General features: G+C 40.1%; 1 protein-coding gene across 1 annotated transcript in view; it reads left to right on the top strand.

Moving 5' to 3' along the window:
• The window catches only part of lig1 (ligase I, DNA, ATP-dependent), a 64488-nt gene extending 49115 nt beyond the window's left edge, over positions 1 to 15373 (top strand). Inside the window, exons 24-27 of the mRNA XM_063462694.1 lie at positions 5470 to 5523; positions 11191 to 11334; positions 12608 to 12700; positions 15191 to 15373. Of these exons, the coding sequence (XP_063318764.1) occupies positions 5470 to 5523; positions 11191 to 11334; positions 12608 to 12700; positions 15191 to 15265 (366 nt within the window). The 3' untranslated portion in view covers positions 15266 to 15373. The remainder of the gene's footprint in view (positions 1 to 5469; positions 5524 to 11190; positions 11335 to 12607; positions 12701 to 15190) is intronic.
• The last annotated feature ends 3064 nt before the right edge of the window (positions 15374 to 18437 follow it).

The following is an 18437-nucleotide window of genomic DNA, read 5'->3' as shown; positions in this document are numbered from 1 at the left end:
GTGTGTCCTGGCTGAGGAAACCTGTATTCACACCTTTGACCTGTGATGACATGCGTACAGCCCCGCCTGCACATAGAGCCCCTTTCATCAATCATCCCTCAGTTCAATAGCTTCTCTTCACCAAGCCAAGCTGCGGGGTGGGGGAACCTCGTGTTGGACCTCGTTCCTCTCCTTCAGGGAACAGAAGTTACAAAAGTAACTGTTTGTTCCCTTTCAGCTGATTCACTCCATACAACACATATAGTATGGGACATATATACATGCCCTGCAGAGCAGCCACTGAACTGGAGTTGGACCACCAGCATCTTAAGGTCAGCATGAGCTGTAATGTACAAATGATAAAACCAAACAAAAGTGTGCGGTGACGCCCCACTAGCTGCAGCACAAATATCACCTACAGTTACAGCTTTAAAAAGAGCCTATGAGTTTGCCCTGGTGGAATGAGCTCCTATACCCTGGGGCAAAGCGAGGCCCTTGGTGCTGTACGCCAGTGAGAGAGCTTCTGTAATCCAGTGGGACAGCCTCTGTTTACACAGAGCTCTACCTCTGGCTAGATACGCGAAGCATGAGCTCGATGAATCCAGCTGTGACGCGGAGAATCTGTTGTGCTTAGACAGCAGTGTTGCAGGGCCACCGACACCATGGTCTTGGGACAGGGCCAGATAAGCAGCCAGGGACGGCTCCGTGTATCGTCCATAGTGACCGGTGATGATCACCGTTGTGCGAAGAGAAACAGCGTCTCAGAGGACAGGAGCAAACAGTAGATTTCTGCTTTCCTGGCTTCTGTTTAGCATCCATACCAAAACGCAAAGCAAAGCACTGCACAGGAAGACTCTAAATTGGCGCCCTGCGGGCAAACTACACACCAACTGTGCAGTGGAAGCTAACACCAACAGGGTTAGTTAAACTAACTTAAAGCAGTCAGAAAACAGAGATAACTAGGAGTAGATAGTTATCCCAACTCAGCAGAGATGTTTTTAGCGAGATGAAGAGGATAAGAACTGAGGGATGACTGTGATGACATGGGGTATATGTGTAGGCGGGGCCATACGCATGCTATCAAAGGTCATCCACTTTAAAGGCATTAATACAGGTTTCTTCAGCCAGGACACACGGGGGCATGATGTCCCATACAATATGTGCTGTACTGACTAAATTCTCTGAAAGGCAACTTGGCAGTTACACTTTGTGCTTTTCTAAAGGCATGTTGGAGCATCACCTCCTCCATGCACAGTAACTTTAAAAATATTTTTAAAAATACACAGGGACAAACAGTCTTCAAAAGCCAGAGCCAAAAACTGTATAACTAAGTTGCAAGCTGACTGACTGATGTTTTGGCACTTATTGGGCTACTTGTTATATATCAGGCTTGGAAACATTTTGGACTTTGTAGGCAGTGTCATTCATTTTCCATTTCTATTCATGTTCACACATAAAACATGGGAAAGAAAGATGTAAGTGTTGCTGACGCTCTCACAGACGTAAAGGCTTAACAAAGCCAATGTTTTCTGGACAGATGCCTTTTTTTTCCTTTTTTTGTTGGGCATTAACAGTAAATTTCAGCAAAAGTTCTCAAAGACGAAGGGCGTCATTTAAACCATGTTTACAGAGTAGGCCCTTCAGTTGACTGAGGCAGTCAGGCATTACTTTAGGTCACCTGTGTTTACAGGGTCTTTAGAAAGTCTTAAAATGACTTTAACAAGTAATAAAAAGGCCTAAAGATTATTAAACTGTCTTAAATTTTTTAGGTCACCATGAGAATTTTCACAACTCGGTGGCACTATTCTTGCCTCAAGGACACATTAGATCATATATAGCTGCATTGTTGACTTATTTTTAGGCTCCACTTCAGAAAGAAAGTACCAAATCAATCAAATGACTCATTTAACTGTCTTTGGTGAACAAATGTATTGATATCAGCCTAACCAACGCCAAGAGAAGTGGGGGTATTGCCAGTGTTGCAGCACCTCCAATTGCAAAAGGAAAACTGGGGGTAAAATAAATAAAAGTGCTTTTTGTTTCCCCCTTATAAAAGTGTCATGATTAAATGACGTTACTGGACATCCCTAGAAGTGGTGCATTTTTCAAAACTAGGTATCAGCCAATACCTCTCACTAGCTAAATGTCCTCATGGACATTTATCGCCTAAACTTCTGAGCACCAAGTCACATTTAGAGTATTATAACCTGCACCCAGATGAAGGTCAGGCTTTGGCTTATGAGCTGCCGCTGTGCAGTTTAACATTGTAATCAAGCAGTAATTTCACAGTTCTGCCTTTGTTGCCAAAAGGGTACTTATAAATTTGGCTCCATATTTTGATAGGTTTTGGTCAGCAGTGCACAAATAGTTTTATTGTATGTCTTCACTGCTCTGTCTTAACAAACCTCATAGTTTGACTGATGTGTGTGTCCGTCTTGTGCAGTTTACTTAGTGTCGCATCTGTGTTCTGTTGTGTGCAAGCCGCTGTATTTTTTCTTGGTTGTTCTGAGCGGTTCAGTTCAGTTTTGGGTGTTTTTTCATGTCTGCTGTGTGCAGCGGGGTCTACTAGTTGCAGGACTGACAACCTTTGTAACACACTACAGCACCCCCACCTTCAAGGCCCTTCCCACGGCTCTAAGCGAAGTGTCTGACTGTAAAACAGTCTTAACATTTTTCTTGATTTCTTTTCCACTCATTTCCAACTTCTTTAAAGGGCATTTAGCTTTTAAAGGCTTTTTGTTGTTTAAAATGACCAACTTCAACTCTAGGCTAAGCTGATAGTTAGCTTTGAATGTTTGAGCTTAATTGAAAAGTATTATTAGATGGGTCTGAAAGTCATGTAACGTGTTGAACTTGCATTTCAGTTTGAGCAGCAGTCAACTCCTGCAGTTGTTTTGTACAGTAGAAGGAAAAAAAAGTACTTCAGATCATGCTTCCTGTCTAAACGTCTCACGTGGACAGCTATGTTCAGTAAAATTGGAGTGTACATATTTTTTCACATGTGTATGAGATGAGTGAGCACATGGAAACACGCCGTTAATCTTTTCTGCAGTTGTCAGTGTGTGCCATGTGACTGCAGCATCCACTTCTCCTGTGTGCTGCACTCATCTTCCTTTTGCTCTCCAGTGTCAGCTAAACAACAAAGGAATAAATGTTTTGTCTTTGACATTGTACACTTCAGTAACCCTCTCTGTAGCCGAAAGCAGAATCTAAACCACATTTCCATCTCCCAAATGTAATTTCACCTGTATGTCCTGTGAAGTGTCCTTGAGTGAGCAGCAGATTTGGGAGCAGTGCTGCTGCTGTGGACACACAGTTCACACAGGGTGCTGTCACAGAGAAGAAAAGGGACACTAATGAAATGGAAGGTGACAGCTCAGAGATACATTTAGCTATTTACAGTAATTTAAATGATTAAAACAAGTACTTGTAAAGTAATTGTACACAATGAGAAACCAGCACTTATACACAGTTAAGACTGACTCAGTGGTAATTTGTTAAAGACCAGTACTGAAATACTGTAGTATTGAGGACTTTCACAGAGGAAAACAAGATCTAAATCTCAGTCTTCTCCACTTTATGTCGACAGTTTATTAATGTACATCGAAGCCATTGGTTTGCCTTTATTCTGCTAGGTTTTTCTAACAAATACTGGTAGTTATGTCAACACGCATCTCATTAAATGAATGTTTGTTGAGTCTGTTCTCTGTGAGCCCATTAAAATACCTTAGAAGTGTATTTACAGTTTGCAGTCTTTGGCAGGAGCTTGATATTAGGCAGGCAGGAATGACTCAGAGCAGCAAGCTGAGAGGTTTTCGTCAAAATAGAAAAATAAGAAAGCCTATTGGAAAAGAAAAGTGCTGCCAAACAAATAGGACCTGAGCCACACAACCTTTTCTCCACCATGAAGAAATTGAAAACACACACATACACACGCACACACACATACACGCAAAATTCCCACATACGGGAGAAAGAAAATAGGCATGCAGAGGGTGCAAGAGACAAGGACATTCATGCACAGCTGTCAATGTTTAGTTTTGGATCCATTTTTTATTAGTTTCAGTGTTTGTTTGTTACTAAAAGTAATATTAGGGCTAGTTGTCAGGGGCAGGATTTAGACCATGTATTAAAAATACAAACATTTTGTAAAAGCATTTGACATACAGTCGGTCTCAATGAACCGATGCCTCCTCAGGCATGTTTGGCAAGGCTAAAACTAAAAAAACCCCATAGATTTCCATCTATTAAGTCTGTGCTATTCAGTCCATCACAGGGCAAATGCGGATACAACCACATGCACCCACATTCTCACAGATGGTCACATAAGATATATTAACCTTCCAAGCATGTCTTTGTGGGAGGAAACCACAGGGAACCCATTCAGCCACAGTGAGCGCTCCATACTCCCCTCAATTGGATGGGGTATTCCCAAGCAGTCGTTTGAATCAGGAATTTTCTTGCTGTGACCGTGCTAAGTGCTTGTCCATGTTGCTGCTCATGTACCGCCTAAGTCAGATTTTTTTATCTTCTTTGCTTGGTTTTTGTCAAGTTTTAATTAAATATATTTTTTAAATTTGCAACATAGTGAGTCAGTGGGCCCGCATTGAAGCTCACACTGATCTCCCTGTGTTTTGAGTTATAAAACCAAAAATTAAATCATCAAATTAAAAGTGTTTGCATAATGTAGTGGTTTAAACATTTATCTAACAAACAAATCCCTCTGTGGCTGTGTCAGGAAGGGCATCCAGCATAACAATTGGGCAAATCAAACATGTGGACCTGGCTGCGGTCATCAAGAAAAGGAAGCTCAGCCCAGAACTACCAAAATAGAATAATTTATTTTGCTTTGTTGTTGTTGTTGTGTCAAAAAATGTGAATGTTTGTGAGCATTGCTGTTTGCTTTTGTTAACTTGCGCACATACACTTGTATTGATTGGATTAAGCTGCTGGGAGGCTCTGATTATCCACAAAACAGACTAATTGTACAGTAATTAGCTTACCTCTACTTCATGTGGAACAGGTGCTCTTAAAAATACATTGCAGTTGGTTTGGTAGAAGACTTGGCTAGCACAGATAACGAATGCATGAACACATGCTTGGATTAACCTCCAAATCTTCTTGAATGCTACCTTTAAAACACACAGTGAAGCCTATCATGGAGATCTGCAGAATACATGCAGATCTGTAAGCTGGGAAATCCTATATTTGCATGACACACCAGCCTGTTTTCCTCCCCCCTTATTCTGTGTGTGTCAGCGCATTGGGTGATTCTTGTGTCTCAGCGGGCTCAGGTCTTTTGAGAGGTGACATGTTGCTTAATGTGAAGTAGGCAGACAAGATGCTCGTGGTGTAGGGAGGGATTTTCTTGCTGTTCTCTGTTTTGCAGCCTGCTGCCAAATGTCTGCTGCCTCACACACATCTAAGACTGAGTGTGTGTGTGTGTATATAGATGTGTGCGTGCCTCTTATCTCCTTTCGTCTCTTCCAGATCGGGACAGGCTTCAAGGATGAAGATCTGGAGCAGCATTACAAGTTCTTAAAGGTAAAGTGTCACGGCAAGGCTGTTGCACTTACTCTTTAAACAGTCACACTGTTGTTTCCTTACACTGATGTCTTGATTTTTTTTCTTTCTTCCTCTTTTTTAAATCGCAAATATACAGGAGCCAAATATTTAACTGTAGACTCAACAAGATTGTTTTGAAATCACACAAAGCTAATCTTTATTTTTCTTATACTGGGCCTTGGTACAGTCTTTTCAAATTGGCTTTTTTAGTGCTTCCTTGATGCTAGCTTTTCTCTGATAGACTGTCCCTCGCAAACATAAGGTTTGAATGGCCGGCTTCTCCACTCAAAGCCAGAGCTGTGTGCCTGAGGAGACCATACTAAGTATATATATCCCGTCTAACAGACTTCATTCAGAGATAACAGATGACAGTACTGTGTAAAGACATCTGAAGCTTCAGCTTTAGGATTACTTGAATTCATTGTTTGATAAGTACTTACTTGATAGTAACATAAACACAGTAAATTTTAGATCAAAACCACAATGAGTTTGCCTGAGGTTTTTTGGGTGTTGGAGATGTGAAATTCCACAACTATACATTCATAGATTATATTCTCTGTTCATTCAGTCTCTTCAGATGTGAACCAAGATTTTGGTATCAAAATAACAGGACCAGTGTGCAGATAAACTCCTAAGTTACAACTTCATTTTGTAAACAGCACCTCGAGGATACCTTTAATTATCCAAAAGGAGAAAGGTAACAGGAATAAGCTCAGGGATTACAGATGATGTTTTCTACCCTCTAGGCTTATACACGTGTTACATCTTACCTAAAATAAGTTGCACATGCCTTTCAGAGGTGTTCATTTGGTGTGTTTAGGAAATGCTGGGCTGGCACCATGAATCACTTCTATTTTACCAATGAAATAAAATGTGTTTAGTGAAACTGTGTTGGCGTGCTCTGAAGCTGGTTAATGAATTTCTTTTTCAATTTATATTTGAAGAGGTTTGCTCCAGAGCTGCAGAGCAGCAGAAGCATTTGAAGAAACTTGACAACTGCTCTCTGAAAATGATAGCCGTTACGAGAGTGTGAATTCATTTTTGTATTCTGCTGGCTTTATCAGCTAAATTTATTACTTATTTTACAGGAATAAAAGAGACAGGGTTTTTAAAATACAGTCATCTATTTATAAAACAAAGTAATCGTTATTTAATACAGACTGAGCAAACCTGGTGAACACCGTGGGGTTTTTTAAAACATCTCTTTTAGAGATTAAAGGGTTGAATTTGGTGTAACAAACTGCTGCACAGTGTAGAATCACTACAGTGAAGCAGTGATTTAGAAAGCGGTGTAACCTTTTTTCTTTGTGAGACCAATAGAGCCTGCACTGTGCTGCTTTGTAATGAAAGTGATGGATGGTGAATTAAGGAAGGCCAGTGGTGTGGCCGCGTTGCTTTAGTTGCAGCAGTGCTGCAAGCCGAAGGGACTCGAGATGGGGAGACGATTGGCTCAGTTCACAATCCCCTGGGTGGCGAGTTGCTGTGCTGTAACACCGGGAGCTGCTCCCCCCCCCCCCCGCCATTTTTCAGTCTAATCTTTATTCTGATGCTTGAAAATGATTAAGGGTAGTAGACATTAGATGCTGACTGATAGTGGAGTTTTTGGGGCCTGATGCAGAATCACGTTCATTATAGATTTTAAGCAAAAGTACAATTTGACATTCAAATAAAGTCTCCCAGAAATGATTTGGGAATGAGTTGGCACTTTTGAAGGAAAGAGGCATTTTGTAACAAATGGCTAAATGAGACTCCAGAACTTTGGTGTCATTGATCTGAACAAAGCAGCTAAGCAGTGGTGACACTCACATTCAGTTGTTCATAGCTTATTATTAACTGAAAATTACATTTAGGCTTCAAAAATCATAGAAGTGGTGTCAATTTGTGAGGAACAAACTATGTAAGTACCATAAACTTTTATTTTCTATATATTTTCTACATTAATCCAAAATGGTAGTGGGCAGTAAAGCCCAATTATATCATGAGATTTTGAAAATTTGCAATAACCATATTTATGACAATAGAGGGGAAAGAATTTAACATTTCTTTGGTGATCTTAGCTCGCAGGCAGCAGCTTTTATGTGCAAACAAAATGAAGGGCATTTTCCATCCTCCTTTTCCATTGAGTTACTGTCATTGATGACAGACTACCTAATTTGAAGTGTAGCGTTCACAGCATTAATGTAGCAGTGACACAGCCTTATATCCACTGACATGGCATAAGTCAACTGTAAGCACAATAGTAGTCTTGGCAGTGTTTTCTCCAGAAGTTTTAAGTTAAAAAAAAATAATGCAACTGCTTAACACAGTTTAACCGGAAAAGCAACTTAACCTTGTAATTCCTCAGGAGCCTGCACAATATGATCACATAATAAAGTATAAATCTAAAAATAATTTTTACCCAGAGTGTTTTAACTTGGGTTTATTTCAGCTGTTTAACCAGTTGCTTAAAGTCCTGCGTTACCACTGTGTAACCGCATTACTAATTTCCATCCACCATTGGCTCTTCTTGCCATATAGAGTGCAAGGAGTGAGTGCTCAAGCGATGCTCAGGTGAGTCAATGTTTACTTTTGCGTCGCTGCTCTTATTTCCGCTTTACCTGCCTTCGTAGCCTTGTAGTAGTCGGTGTTTTTGCCTCAAGTGGTGAAACAAGTTCACTGTTCCCATTGTTAGCAGCAACATTTTTCTTGCATATTGCGTTATCATGTTATATTGGATGTCATTGAAGAAACTCCCTTTTTAAGTACTAAAATGACACTGCTCTCGCTCTCAGACATGTCTGGACTTTGTTGTCATTGTCGTGTGTGCTAGGCAAAGTAAACGCGTGGCGTCACTTTATCATTTTATATCATTATCATGATGTGACAGGTTTTTTTAACAAGTTAAAAGTATATTCATGGATAGTGTGATTCTGGCATAGGGTGGAGTCCTAACTCGCAGGATGGCCTGCAAAAAACATTCCTGTAGCACTCTTTTTTTTATCATTATTAATATCACGCACTTTGTGTTTTTCTTGTTTAATAATACTTGGAAAATGACTTTTGATGCCTTATTGTCACCTTCTGGTGGAAGCAATGTGTTATAGATTCAGGTACAACCAAGGGACAAATACAGTACCTATTTAAAAATATATAACTAAAATATAGCATTTCAAAAGTTGGAAATCATCATTTAAAAATGAATTGAATTTGAATTGAACTGAATTTCAGTTTCTCATTCAGTGAACTGATAAAATGTTATTATTAGTATACTGATCACACATTTCACATTAAAAGCCTGGAACAGAGTTGAATACCTAAATGCAGCTTCTGCTCATCATTGCTGATCATGTGCTTATAATGTTTGTAAGTAGAAGTTCTTTTATTATTTTTTTTAACTTACCGTTTCACATCGTATAAGCCAAAATGTTCCACAGCAGGCACAAACTGCACAGTTTTCCCAGCAGTAACAACTGTACTTGATTATATAATTGCCACTCCACCTTAAATAAGTCACTTTACATGCCCCGAAGATGAGTTCTTCACTTGGTCCTCGGTGGTGTAAATACATTTAAATCAACATGAATAATTGCATGTAACTGAAATAGCTCACACACCTTTTTAGGCTTGTGTGAAGTGTAATTATGATGCTCTGGAAGGCGTGTAAAATTGCAATATTACAGTTTTATTAACTCCACCTAATACTTGACCCATCTAATGATTACAATAATAACTCTATCTATTATATAGCTGTATCTGTGTATCCCCAAGTATAACTGAAAGGCCACAGGTTTGAGCTCCGACAGAACTCAATATTTTATAAGACTCTACACGCCTACCAGCTCATGCATTGTAATTCACTCTGTATTGGAGTGTCACTTGAATGCCCACAGTATAAATAATGTGTGCGGGGAAACAGCACCGCTACAGCTGGAGCTTTCTTTCCCCCAGAATTATTTAACTATGACCCAGTTCTGTGGACACTGCAGCAGTCTCGTTAACATTAAACCGTTTCAGAGGCACATTCGCTGAAATGGCTGTTTCACGCCAAAACAAGATGGGTATCATTTTGTAAAAGAATGACACCTACGCTGACAGAATGATTGCTCGTGTCAGAGTTAAAATGGTACTATTAAATATTGCAGAAGTTGACTTTTTTTTTTTCTTGGTCGCCTCGCGGTAACAGAAACAGTTTGGCGGTGAAGCCTGCGAGGTAAATATAGAGTTTAAAATAAGGAGAAAAAAAGTGCAGTATATCAGGCTGTTTCTAAATGAAATCTTTCGTGTAGGTGTGTGATAATGTGTCTTTGAAATCATGTTGCCCCCACCAAGAAAGTAGGTACCATTTTAATATGAGAGTGCTGAGACTGTGTCTGCCTCTTGGGATGTGGTTTTTGAGACACGGCACAATTCAGCAGGGCAACCAAAAGCGCTCCATCACTGTCTTTTTTACCAGGTTCTCTGTGCATGCATTGCCCTATTTTTACACTGTGCATGTACACTGTATGTACACTCTAGTTGTTTTCAGATGTGGGATACATAACTGTGCTGGCTTCATCAGTCTGTTCAAATGATGGCAGTCTTTCATTTCGGCATGAGTCACTTTTTTCATGCTTTCCTTCAGACACCCACGGCATTGGGTGCATGCGTGGGATAAAGTACTCTGAAGGAGATTTTAACAGTATATCAGTTGACAAACAATGCATGAGGTCAAAGTTTTATTGTCATGACTGCTATATTTCAACAGCTGCTTTAATAATAAGAGTTGCTGCTTACTATATTTAAACATGGAAAGGAGAATATCGGCACGAATAAAAACTTACCAGACTTGAATTTGCCCAAACTCCTTTTTAAGGTCAGCTATTTGGGCCATTTTTGATGCTTACTTAAATCCCACTACGCACCTGAAACTCTAAACAAACATTTATGTGTAAAGCCAGGACTTTTTGAATATACCTTGTATTGAACTCTATGGTGTTTTTAAACAACGGCCAATGCCACCCAATGCTCCCTTTCTAGACAGCCCTGTGCATAAATTCATGCAACTGCTGGACTCATATTGTCATTTAAGGTCAACTTAGCACCTGTTGGTAACAGTTGTTGCAAAATGTTGCTGAAGTACATTGACATTCCTTTGCTGGTTGCCTTATTGCTGCTGGTCTCTTCCTGTGTGAACGCTGCTCTATTGATGGATTTTGTTGCCGTCTGATGCTGCAGGGATGTAATAAACCTGAACTAGCTGACCTCTACTCCAGTTAACTCGGTGTATATGCACAAACTGAGGGCATATGAATTGTCTTTTGCAAACTGGCTTGGTACTGAGTGGCGTTAAAAAGTCAGATGCTAAAAGTAATCTGGTGGTGCCTGTCTGATTATGTGACTACATGCATTCAGTTTATGCTGTGCTAAAAGTAAAAATGTTATTTCATCCAACTTGGATTCTAATCACGACATTTTATGTGTGACCGAGTGCCCCGCACAAGCTGTGCATATCTGAAGAGTTTTGAGTTTGGAACGTTTATATAATTATACTGTAAGAAGAACAAATTTGAGTTCTTTTGAAGAAATCACCATTAACTCTGGGTACAGAGTAACATTTATCTAACGTTTTATTCTTAAGTTGGATAATTTAGTGATTTAATCATTAATTTTTCATTTTATGTTCTCCAGGAGCACATCCTGCCCAAGCCCCGTGCTTACTACCGCGTTGACCAATCAGCCGAGCCCGACGTGTGGCTGGATGCTGTGCAGGTTTGGGAGGTGAAGTGCGCTGACCTCTCACTGTCTCCGGTCTACAAAGCTGCAATGGGAATGGTCAGTTCAGTGTCTTAATCCGCCCTCCATGTGTTTCCACTGATAAATTCTGCATGTTATGCTCTGTTGCCTACAGTGAAAAGTCATAATTAGTGCCTCTTAATTGAGTTATTAAAAATGTTGTAAAAGCGTCCGGTTTTAATAGAACAGATACTTGTTTATTACCCGTGGTTTGGCTGCATGTTAGATGCAGAGTCCCTCAACGCAAATAAAAAAGGTTTGCCAGAATATAGCTCCCGTTTTAACAGCAGGCAAAGTAAAACAACAGTGGGATGGATAAAACGCTACCATTAATTAAAAAAAAATCTGGTGTGAAATTTGCCAGGTGTTGCGTTTCATTCTCAATAAGCCTTCTATACATCGTATTTTTAAACAGTTGAATATCAGATGTTTGGATGAGTAACCAAAAAGAGGATTAGCAGTATCAATTCTTTTAATACCGTGATCCCCAGGATGGTTTTGACAGGTAATTTGTAAGATTACCCTGAGGCTTCACACATAATGTGGCTACAGCTTTCTGCGATAGTCAGTAGCCTGAAAAAGAGTGTATACTTTCTGAGAAATTAGAGCAGTGCAATTTGATATAACTAAAAGTGCTATATGGATTTGCTAATGATGTTCATCCCCTCTGTGTACGTGAAGCTCGAGCAGCTCATGTGAACAGCTCAGGTACTTATGAACAGAATGGTCATCATGCTTTGCTGGGACCCTCGCTAATTCATGTGCTGTTATGGTGGTCTAAGCCATTTTCCCAACTTTTTAAAAGCCAAAATTTCAAGGCACAGCAAAAAAATAGCCTGTACTTACTGCAAATTTTACCAAAAGCTTTAAAGATTGAATTGATAAGTCAGATTATTGTCAATGTTGTATACTTATTAATTACATTTGACTCCCGAATTTACATAAAAACCCTTTCACATTTGATAGACTGTAACTACAGCTCTGAAAAATCTTAAACACACCCTTCACATTCAATATATCTGCATTGTCAAGCAGCCTTGGTTGTTCTGAAAAAGAAAATGTACAGTACAATTTCTAAAGCCAGTAAAATACGAAACAAGGCAAATAATTCAAAGAGGTTTTTGGAACCGGAGTAGAAAGAGTTGATATTTCCAAACCTTGAGCTAGCAGGGCTTGAATATCTTTCAGTGCATGTTAGTCAACAAAATATCCAGTACGTGGGGGTATGTTAGAAGTAACAACAAATGATAACTCAGTATCACAGGTTGCTTGCTGGTTTTAATTATAATTCTTGTGATCTGCTCTTCTTCAGGTGGATCCAGAGAAGGGCATTTCTCTGAGGTTCCCTCGCTTCCTTAGGATTAGAGACGACAAGAAGCCCGAGGACGCCACGGCCGCAGCTCAGGTACATTAGATCAGTACTGGTCCCCCCTCCACCAATGAATATGAAACCAGCAGTACACTCACAAACAATGTCAGATAGATCTCTTATAGGACTAGAAAATATGAAGGATCATGAGGTCAAAGAAGGAAGATCGCGGCCTAGTAAAATTCAGTCATATGTTTGTTTGACCGTGTTGTATAGAAAAGCATCATCATCACCACGGTCGCTTCACAAGAGCTGTCCTGTAAAATTTCATGGGTGAATAGCACTCCAAGGACAGTCTTTTTTTATATACAGGAATTGGTTTATGTAATGGTCTCCTGCTGCATGTCGAACAGAGCTGTATTACAGTCAGTTAAAGCAGCTTTGGTTTTGGAGCAATATATTGTGAGACAGCAACCATGATTTGTACTGTACAAACTGCAGGACAGTCGTATCTTCAGAAAAACAAATTTAAGTAGACAACGCCAAGCTCACCAGCGCAAACCATTAATTGTGTTATTTTAGCCTAACGGTGGATTTGTGTTTGACATAACTCGCAGAAAGTTTTGCCAGAACACAAATCAGCTTTCAGCGGTTTGCTTAGGTGTTTTTTCTTTTTGTTTGATTTTTTTTATGCCATGTTGATGTCTGCCTGCCTCTGAATGACCTGACTGCTGACCCATGAGCATATAAAATTCTTATCACTACGCTGACCTGAGTTACAGGACTGTATATGGACTGTATACTTTATACAGTAAATGTTATGTACATACAGATATTTTTGTTTTGTTTTTTCTCCTAGATTGTAGTATTAGTGAAATAATGGTAAATATTGATATATATTGGAATATTACCATAAAATACTGCAACTCGCACTTAACTATTTTATGTCTTGGGGCTAAAACTGCCAAATATTTCTTCTGTAATCCCTCTTATATAGTGCCAGTGTATATACAAGTAATCAGCTTAAAGCTCTAAAGCGCTATTCTAAAAACTCTGTTTTTTTCTACTCTTGCGTTTGTTTTCCAGTAATACAAATATGGATTTGAATGTGAATAAAACAAAGTTACTCTTAACAGAGTCAAAGTATTAAACATATGGAGGTGGAAATGAGCTTAATAATGAACCCTTAAAATGTGAAATTCACAAAATAAACTGTCCAATTCTTGTCAATTAACCTAAACATTAGGGTAAGATACTTACCAAAGATGTGTTTTCATGCACTTTTCAGACTTTCAGCTGTACTTCAATTACAATGTCGATGTAGAAAAGAAATGTCCAAAATGGACATGAAGGTGTTTTTTTTATTTACTACCTTGTCTGTTGGGCCTGTGTCTGAAACCAGAAGTCTCCACTTCTGTGTTAACATGCACCAGAATGTCTTTATGATGCCTGAAACTCGTACTGAAGTCTCCATGTTTATTTCTTTCTGTATTCTCAAAGTTTTGTTTTCTGAAGGTTGCGTTCATGTATCATTCATAGCCTGACTTATAGAACATCTTTTACCTGAAAACAACATTGAACATTAATATTTTTTTTGTCCTCCTGCTGTTGACCATGTTTTCTGATTCACGGCATGATATAAAGAGATCCCCTACGTTGAAAACCGTTTGACTCTAACAAGTCAACAAAATGAAACGAGATTTTTAAAGTTTGATTCCCTGCTAAACATTTTACGGCATGCTTTCTTGCATCATGCATCGCCTTAGATGCACCAGCTCTGAAACGCACGCCGCGCCTCACCGGGAAAATCCATGCCAGGTTCATTGTAGTGTAACACCACCTGCGCCCAAACTTGTGTAGCATTTCTAAAGACTGAACTACAATAAAATGTTAATATTCACTGAGTTGAATCAATGCCCATCTGTTACTTATAGAGTGTAGATATAGGCGTTTACGGCAGGGAATCAAGTCGGAACATCAGCCGCATTAAAATGATGCTTCTGTCAGTTGTCATCAGTTAAGATGCACACACGCTCATTAGCACAGCACATCGGTTCACGTTGCCTGACGTAGCGCACGGTTTAAATAAAACTTAACCTCATTCGAGTCGGTGGGAATTAAGAAAACATGAAGACCAGCCAGATCATGTTGGATGCAACCACTTTTGGGCTGAGAATCAAAGCTTTACCTTGATCCTGCGGAGGAGAAATAATGTGATGTTTCATTGTTTTCCATCCTCACTGTGCCACCCTGCTGTACTGGTACTGATACTGCTGATTCTGGGTGGGCCTGCTGTTCGCGCATTATTCATTGTCCCGCCTTCCTCCTCCCTCGCCCCCGAACTCCGATGAGCCCAAGTGAGCACAGCCCCCGTCTCGCAGTCAGCAGCTGGGAGTCACCAACATCAAAGCCCAGCATATGAATAATCAAACTGATATTTTTAGCTTCTCCTCTTCATGTTTCTGACCTCACTTCATGATAGTCTCTCCTTCACTCCCTCCCTCCACCCTGCTTCCCCTCTTTCTCGCAAATCGTCTCATCTCCCTTGTTCTCTCTAAACATCTCTCTCCCTCTCAATCTCTGCAGATCGCCGAGTTGTACAAGAAGCAGCAGCAGATTCAGAATCAGGGGGATAAAGCTGACCCAGAGGACTACTACTGATCGTCTGTAGTCATCAGCAGGGAATAATAAATAATTGAATTTTAAGTCTTGTAATTGTAAATAGCTTCTTTCTTTCTTTGTGTACTGTTGAATGAAAATAAAGGCACTTGCCAGTTTTAAGCGTCCTGTGTACGTTATTGATTTGTTGAGGCTGCTCCTTTTTACTTACTTTGATTTCCTTTTGAGAGTCAAAATTGCGTTAACATCTTGCCACATGCGATGCACATAAATTCCTAAAACCTGCATCGATTCAGCAGTTACAGCATACCTGCCGGTATCAGATCCCTATCAGAAATTCACTCTGCACAGCCGCCAAGTAAACCCAGAAAAGTAAGGTTTGCATGCAAATATGTTTTAGACTGTCCTTATTTCGCCTCAAAAAGGCAACAGCAAAGTGTGTGGTAATAATAGTACGAGCCAAAGAGATTGCCAACATCCTAAAATGTTATTAGTAGCTGACGATGCCGGAGCTGACAGTTGCTCAAACAGCAGGACAAAAGCGAAGCACTCACAGCTTGCATTAGATGATGGAAATCCACTAACTGTCCAGCATGAATCAATCACAGATGTGTGGAAGGAGAGTCGCAGCGGTTCGAGCGCCAAGGATGGGTGATTATGACGTGGAGAAAGAGGATTGTGAGTTTTCTGCACAGTGATTCCATGTGCGAGGCAGCGAGTGCTCGCGGAGATTGAACTACTTTGGTATTTGTGCTTTTTGTCTGTGTGAGCTGTGAGCACCTCAGAATCTCTTTTAATGCTAAACAGACTGAATGAGCGGGAAATATTTTGACATTGACAGACGCTCACTGCTTGAGAGATATGTTTTGCGAGTCACACATCATGCAAGGGCAACAGAGCTGCAATAAGAACGGAGGGGGAAAACTGTTGAACTGCAAATAAGCTCTTGTATCTGTAAGCATGTTGGCAGCAGTGCTTACTGACTAAGCCACAGTATTGGCTCTAGGGGTGGTAATGTCAATCCACCATAAACTCCCATTCAACAGTCATCTCAGGGCATTTTCCATTGTAAGGAAAAGGTAAAGAAAAATACTCGATGATCCCCTGTGAGCTACGACGTCGTTAGCCGGGTGGGGAATATAGACTGCATTTTATGTGTTCGATATGACTGCCCCTCCCTGAACACAGTTCTGCTGGAGGTTTCTTCCTGTTAAAATGGAGTTTTTCCTTCCCACTGTCATCAAGTGCTCATTTTGGTTTCATATATGATTGTAGGGTCTTTACAATAACAAGCACCTTGAGGTGACTGCTCTGTTATTTGACGCAATATAAATAAAACTGGATTGAATTTACAATTTCTAGTCTATGAAAATCAGAAATTCAGTCATTCAAATTCTTTTAGAGTTAAGGTTTTTTCTCTGGACACTATAAAAATGTCCAGTTCTGAAAAGTATGTTTGTTTATGTACTGAATACTTAGAGCTTTGTTTTACCATGCACTGCAAAAACTCAAAATCTTACCAAGTATATTTGTCTTGCATATTGTATATTTCTAGTCAAAATTATCTGATTACACTTAAAATAAAACACAATTAGCTACAGAGCAACATTTCAGTAAGGTATAGAAACTTTTTTCAACAGTGAATCTTGAAACTAGAGAAAAACTAGAGAATTTTCACTTGTTCCATTGGCAGATTTTTTTTTTTCACTTAATACAAGATATTTTACCTTGAAACAAGTGAAAAAATCTGCCAATGGAACAAGTGAAAATTCATTTTGACTGGAAATAAGACAAATATATTTGGTAAGATTTTGAGTTTTTGCAGTGAATTACTGCATCAGTGTGACGTGGCATGTAGTTGATCAGCTTGTGGCTCTGCTCAGATGTTATTAAATCCCAGGTTGCTTTGATGGCAGCTTTCAGCTCTTCTCTGTTTATGCCTCGGGTGTTTCTCATCTTCATCTTCAGGCGACTTGGTTAGCCAATTTAAAGGTATTATTAATATGGACTGCAAACTATTGGATGGTAGTTTTGGCACTCTGGGCAGCTCCCCATAAGGCTTTTCAGCAGATGGAAGCATGAAGTGTTATAATATGTTTTGTTAGACAGTTGTGTTGACATAGTCCACCAGCACCACCACCTGCCATAGTGCCCCGAATAACAACAGATTGCAGAAATTTCTCACTAGACTTCAAACACCTTGGATCCAGTGCCTCATCAGTCTTCCTCCAGACACCGGGGCCTTGTTTTCCATATGTAACACAAAGTATATTTTTATCTGGAAAGAAGACTCTGGACCACTGAGCAACAGTCCGGTTCTTTTCCTCCTTATCCCAGATAAGACTTCTGACATTGTCTGTTGTTCAGCAGTGGCTTTAGATTAGGAAAGCGACAGTTGGAGCTCCTTTCCTGAAGACTTCTGAGGCCGGTGGCTCTTGATGCACTCACATCAGCCTGAGACCAGCTTTTGACTCCATGTTTCATGATGATCCTCTCAAGCCTGCAGTCGACCCTTTGCTGGTGCAACTTTTCTCTCACTCTTTTTCCTTCCAGTCAACTTTCCACTAATATGCTTCCATACAGCCCTCTGCCACCAGCAAGCCTTTTCACCAGTGCACTTCTGTGGCATACCCTCCTTATGACTGACAGCTCAACATCACATGATCACAGAGTGTCTTTGTTTTCTAATTCAGATCCATCCTCACTTGTTGTTGGTTTCAAGCCCCGAGATGCCAAGGCCTCACAGTGAGACCTTACTAACCAAAAGGTGACATCGTGATGGCCAGGTTTTATATACAGTGTGATGTACAAAACCAGGCTCAGGGCAAACCGCCATCTGTCTCTGCTTGTTCGGGTGATGGGGAACAGAGAAGAAGAGGTGAACAAAGAGAAAAAGAGCATAACAACAAACAATATAATAAACAGGGAGCAGTTTCAGGGGCCATTAGCTTCAGATTACTAAAGGGGACACAAAGTTGATTATATGCAGTAGTGGCATATAAATACAGGCCCACCAGCAGCTTGAGCTTGTAGAAGCATGACTAAAGGATGGTTCAGTTCCAAGAAGGAAAGTTTGAAGGTAAATCTAAAAAGTAGAGAGGGCACTTGTTTTCCAAACCTGGAAACCGATTCCACAGAAGATGGGCCAGATCGCTGGAGGCTCTTCCTCTGAAGTATGCTACGGGAATAATAAGATACTGTGAGGTCTTTAAGA

Source organism: Pelmatolapia mariae, linkage group LG18 (genome assembly GCF_036321145.2).
Source record: "Pelmatolapia mariae isolate MD_Pm_ZW linkage group LG18, Pm_UMD_F_2, whole genome shotgun sequence".
NCBI classification, from domain to species: domain Eukaryota; kingdom Metazoa; phylum Chordata; class Actinopteri; order Cichliformes; family Cichlidae; genus Pelmatolapia; species Pelmatolapia mariae.
The sequence above is the reverse complement of the archived record's forward strand: the minus strand, read 5'-3'. Positions and strand labels throughout refer to the sequence as shown.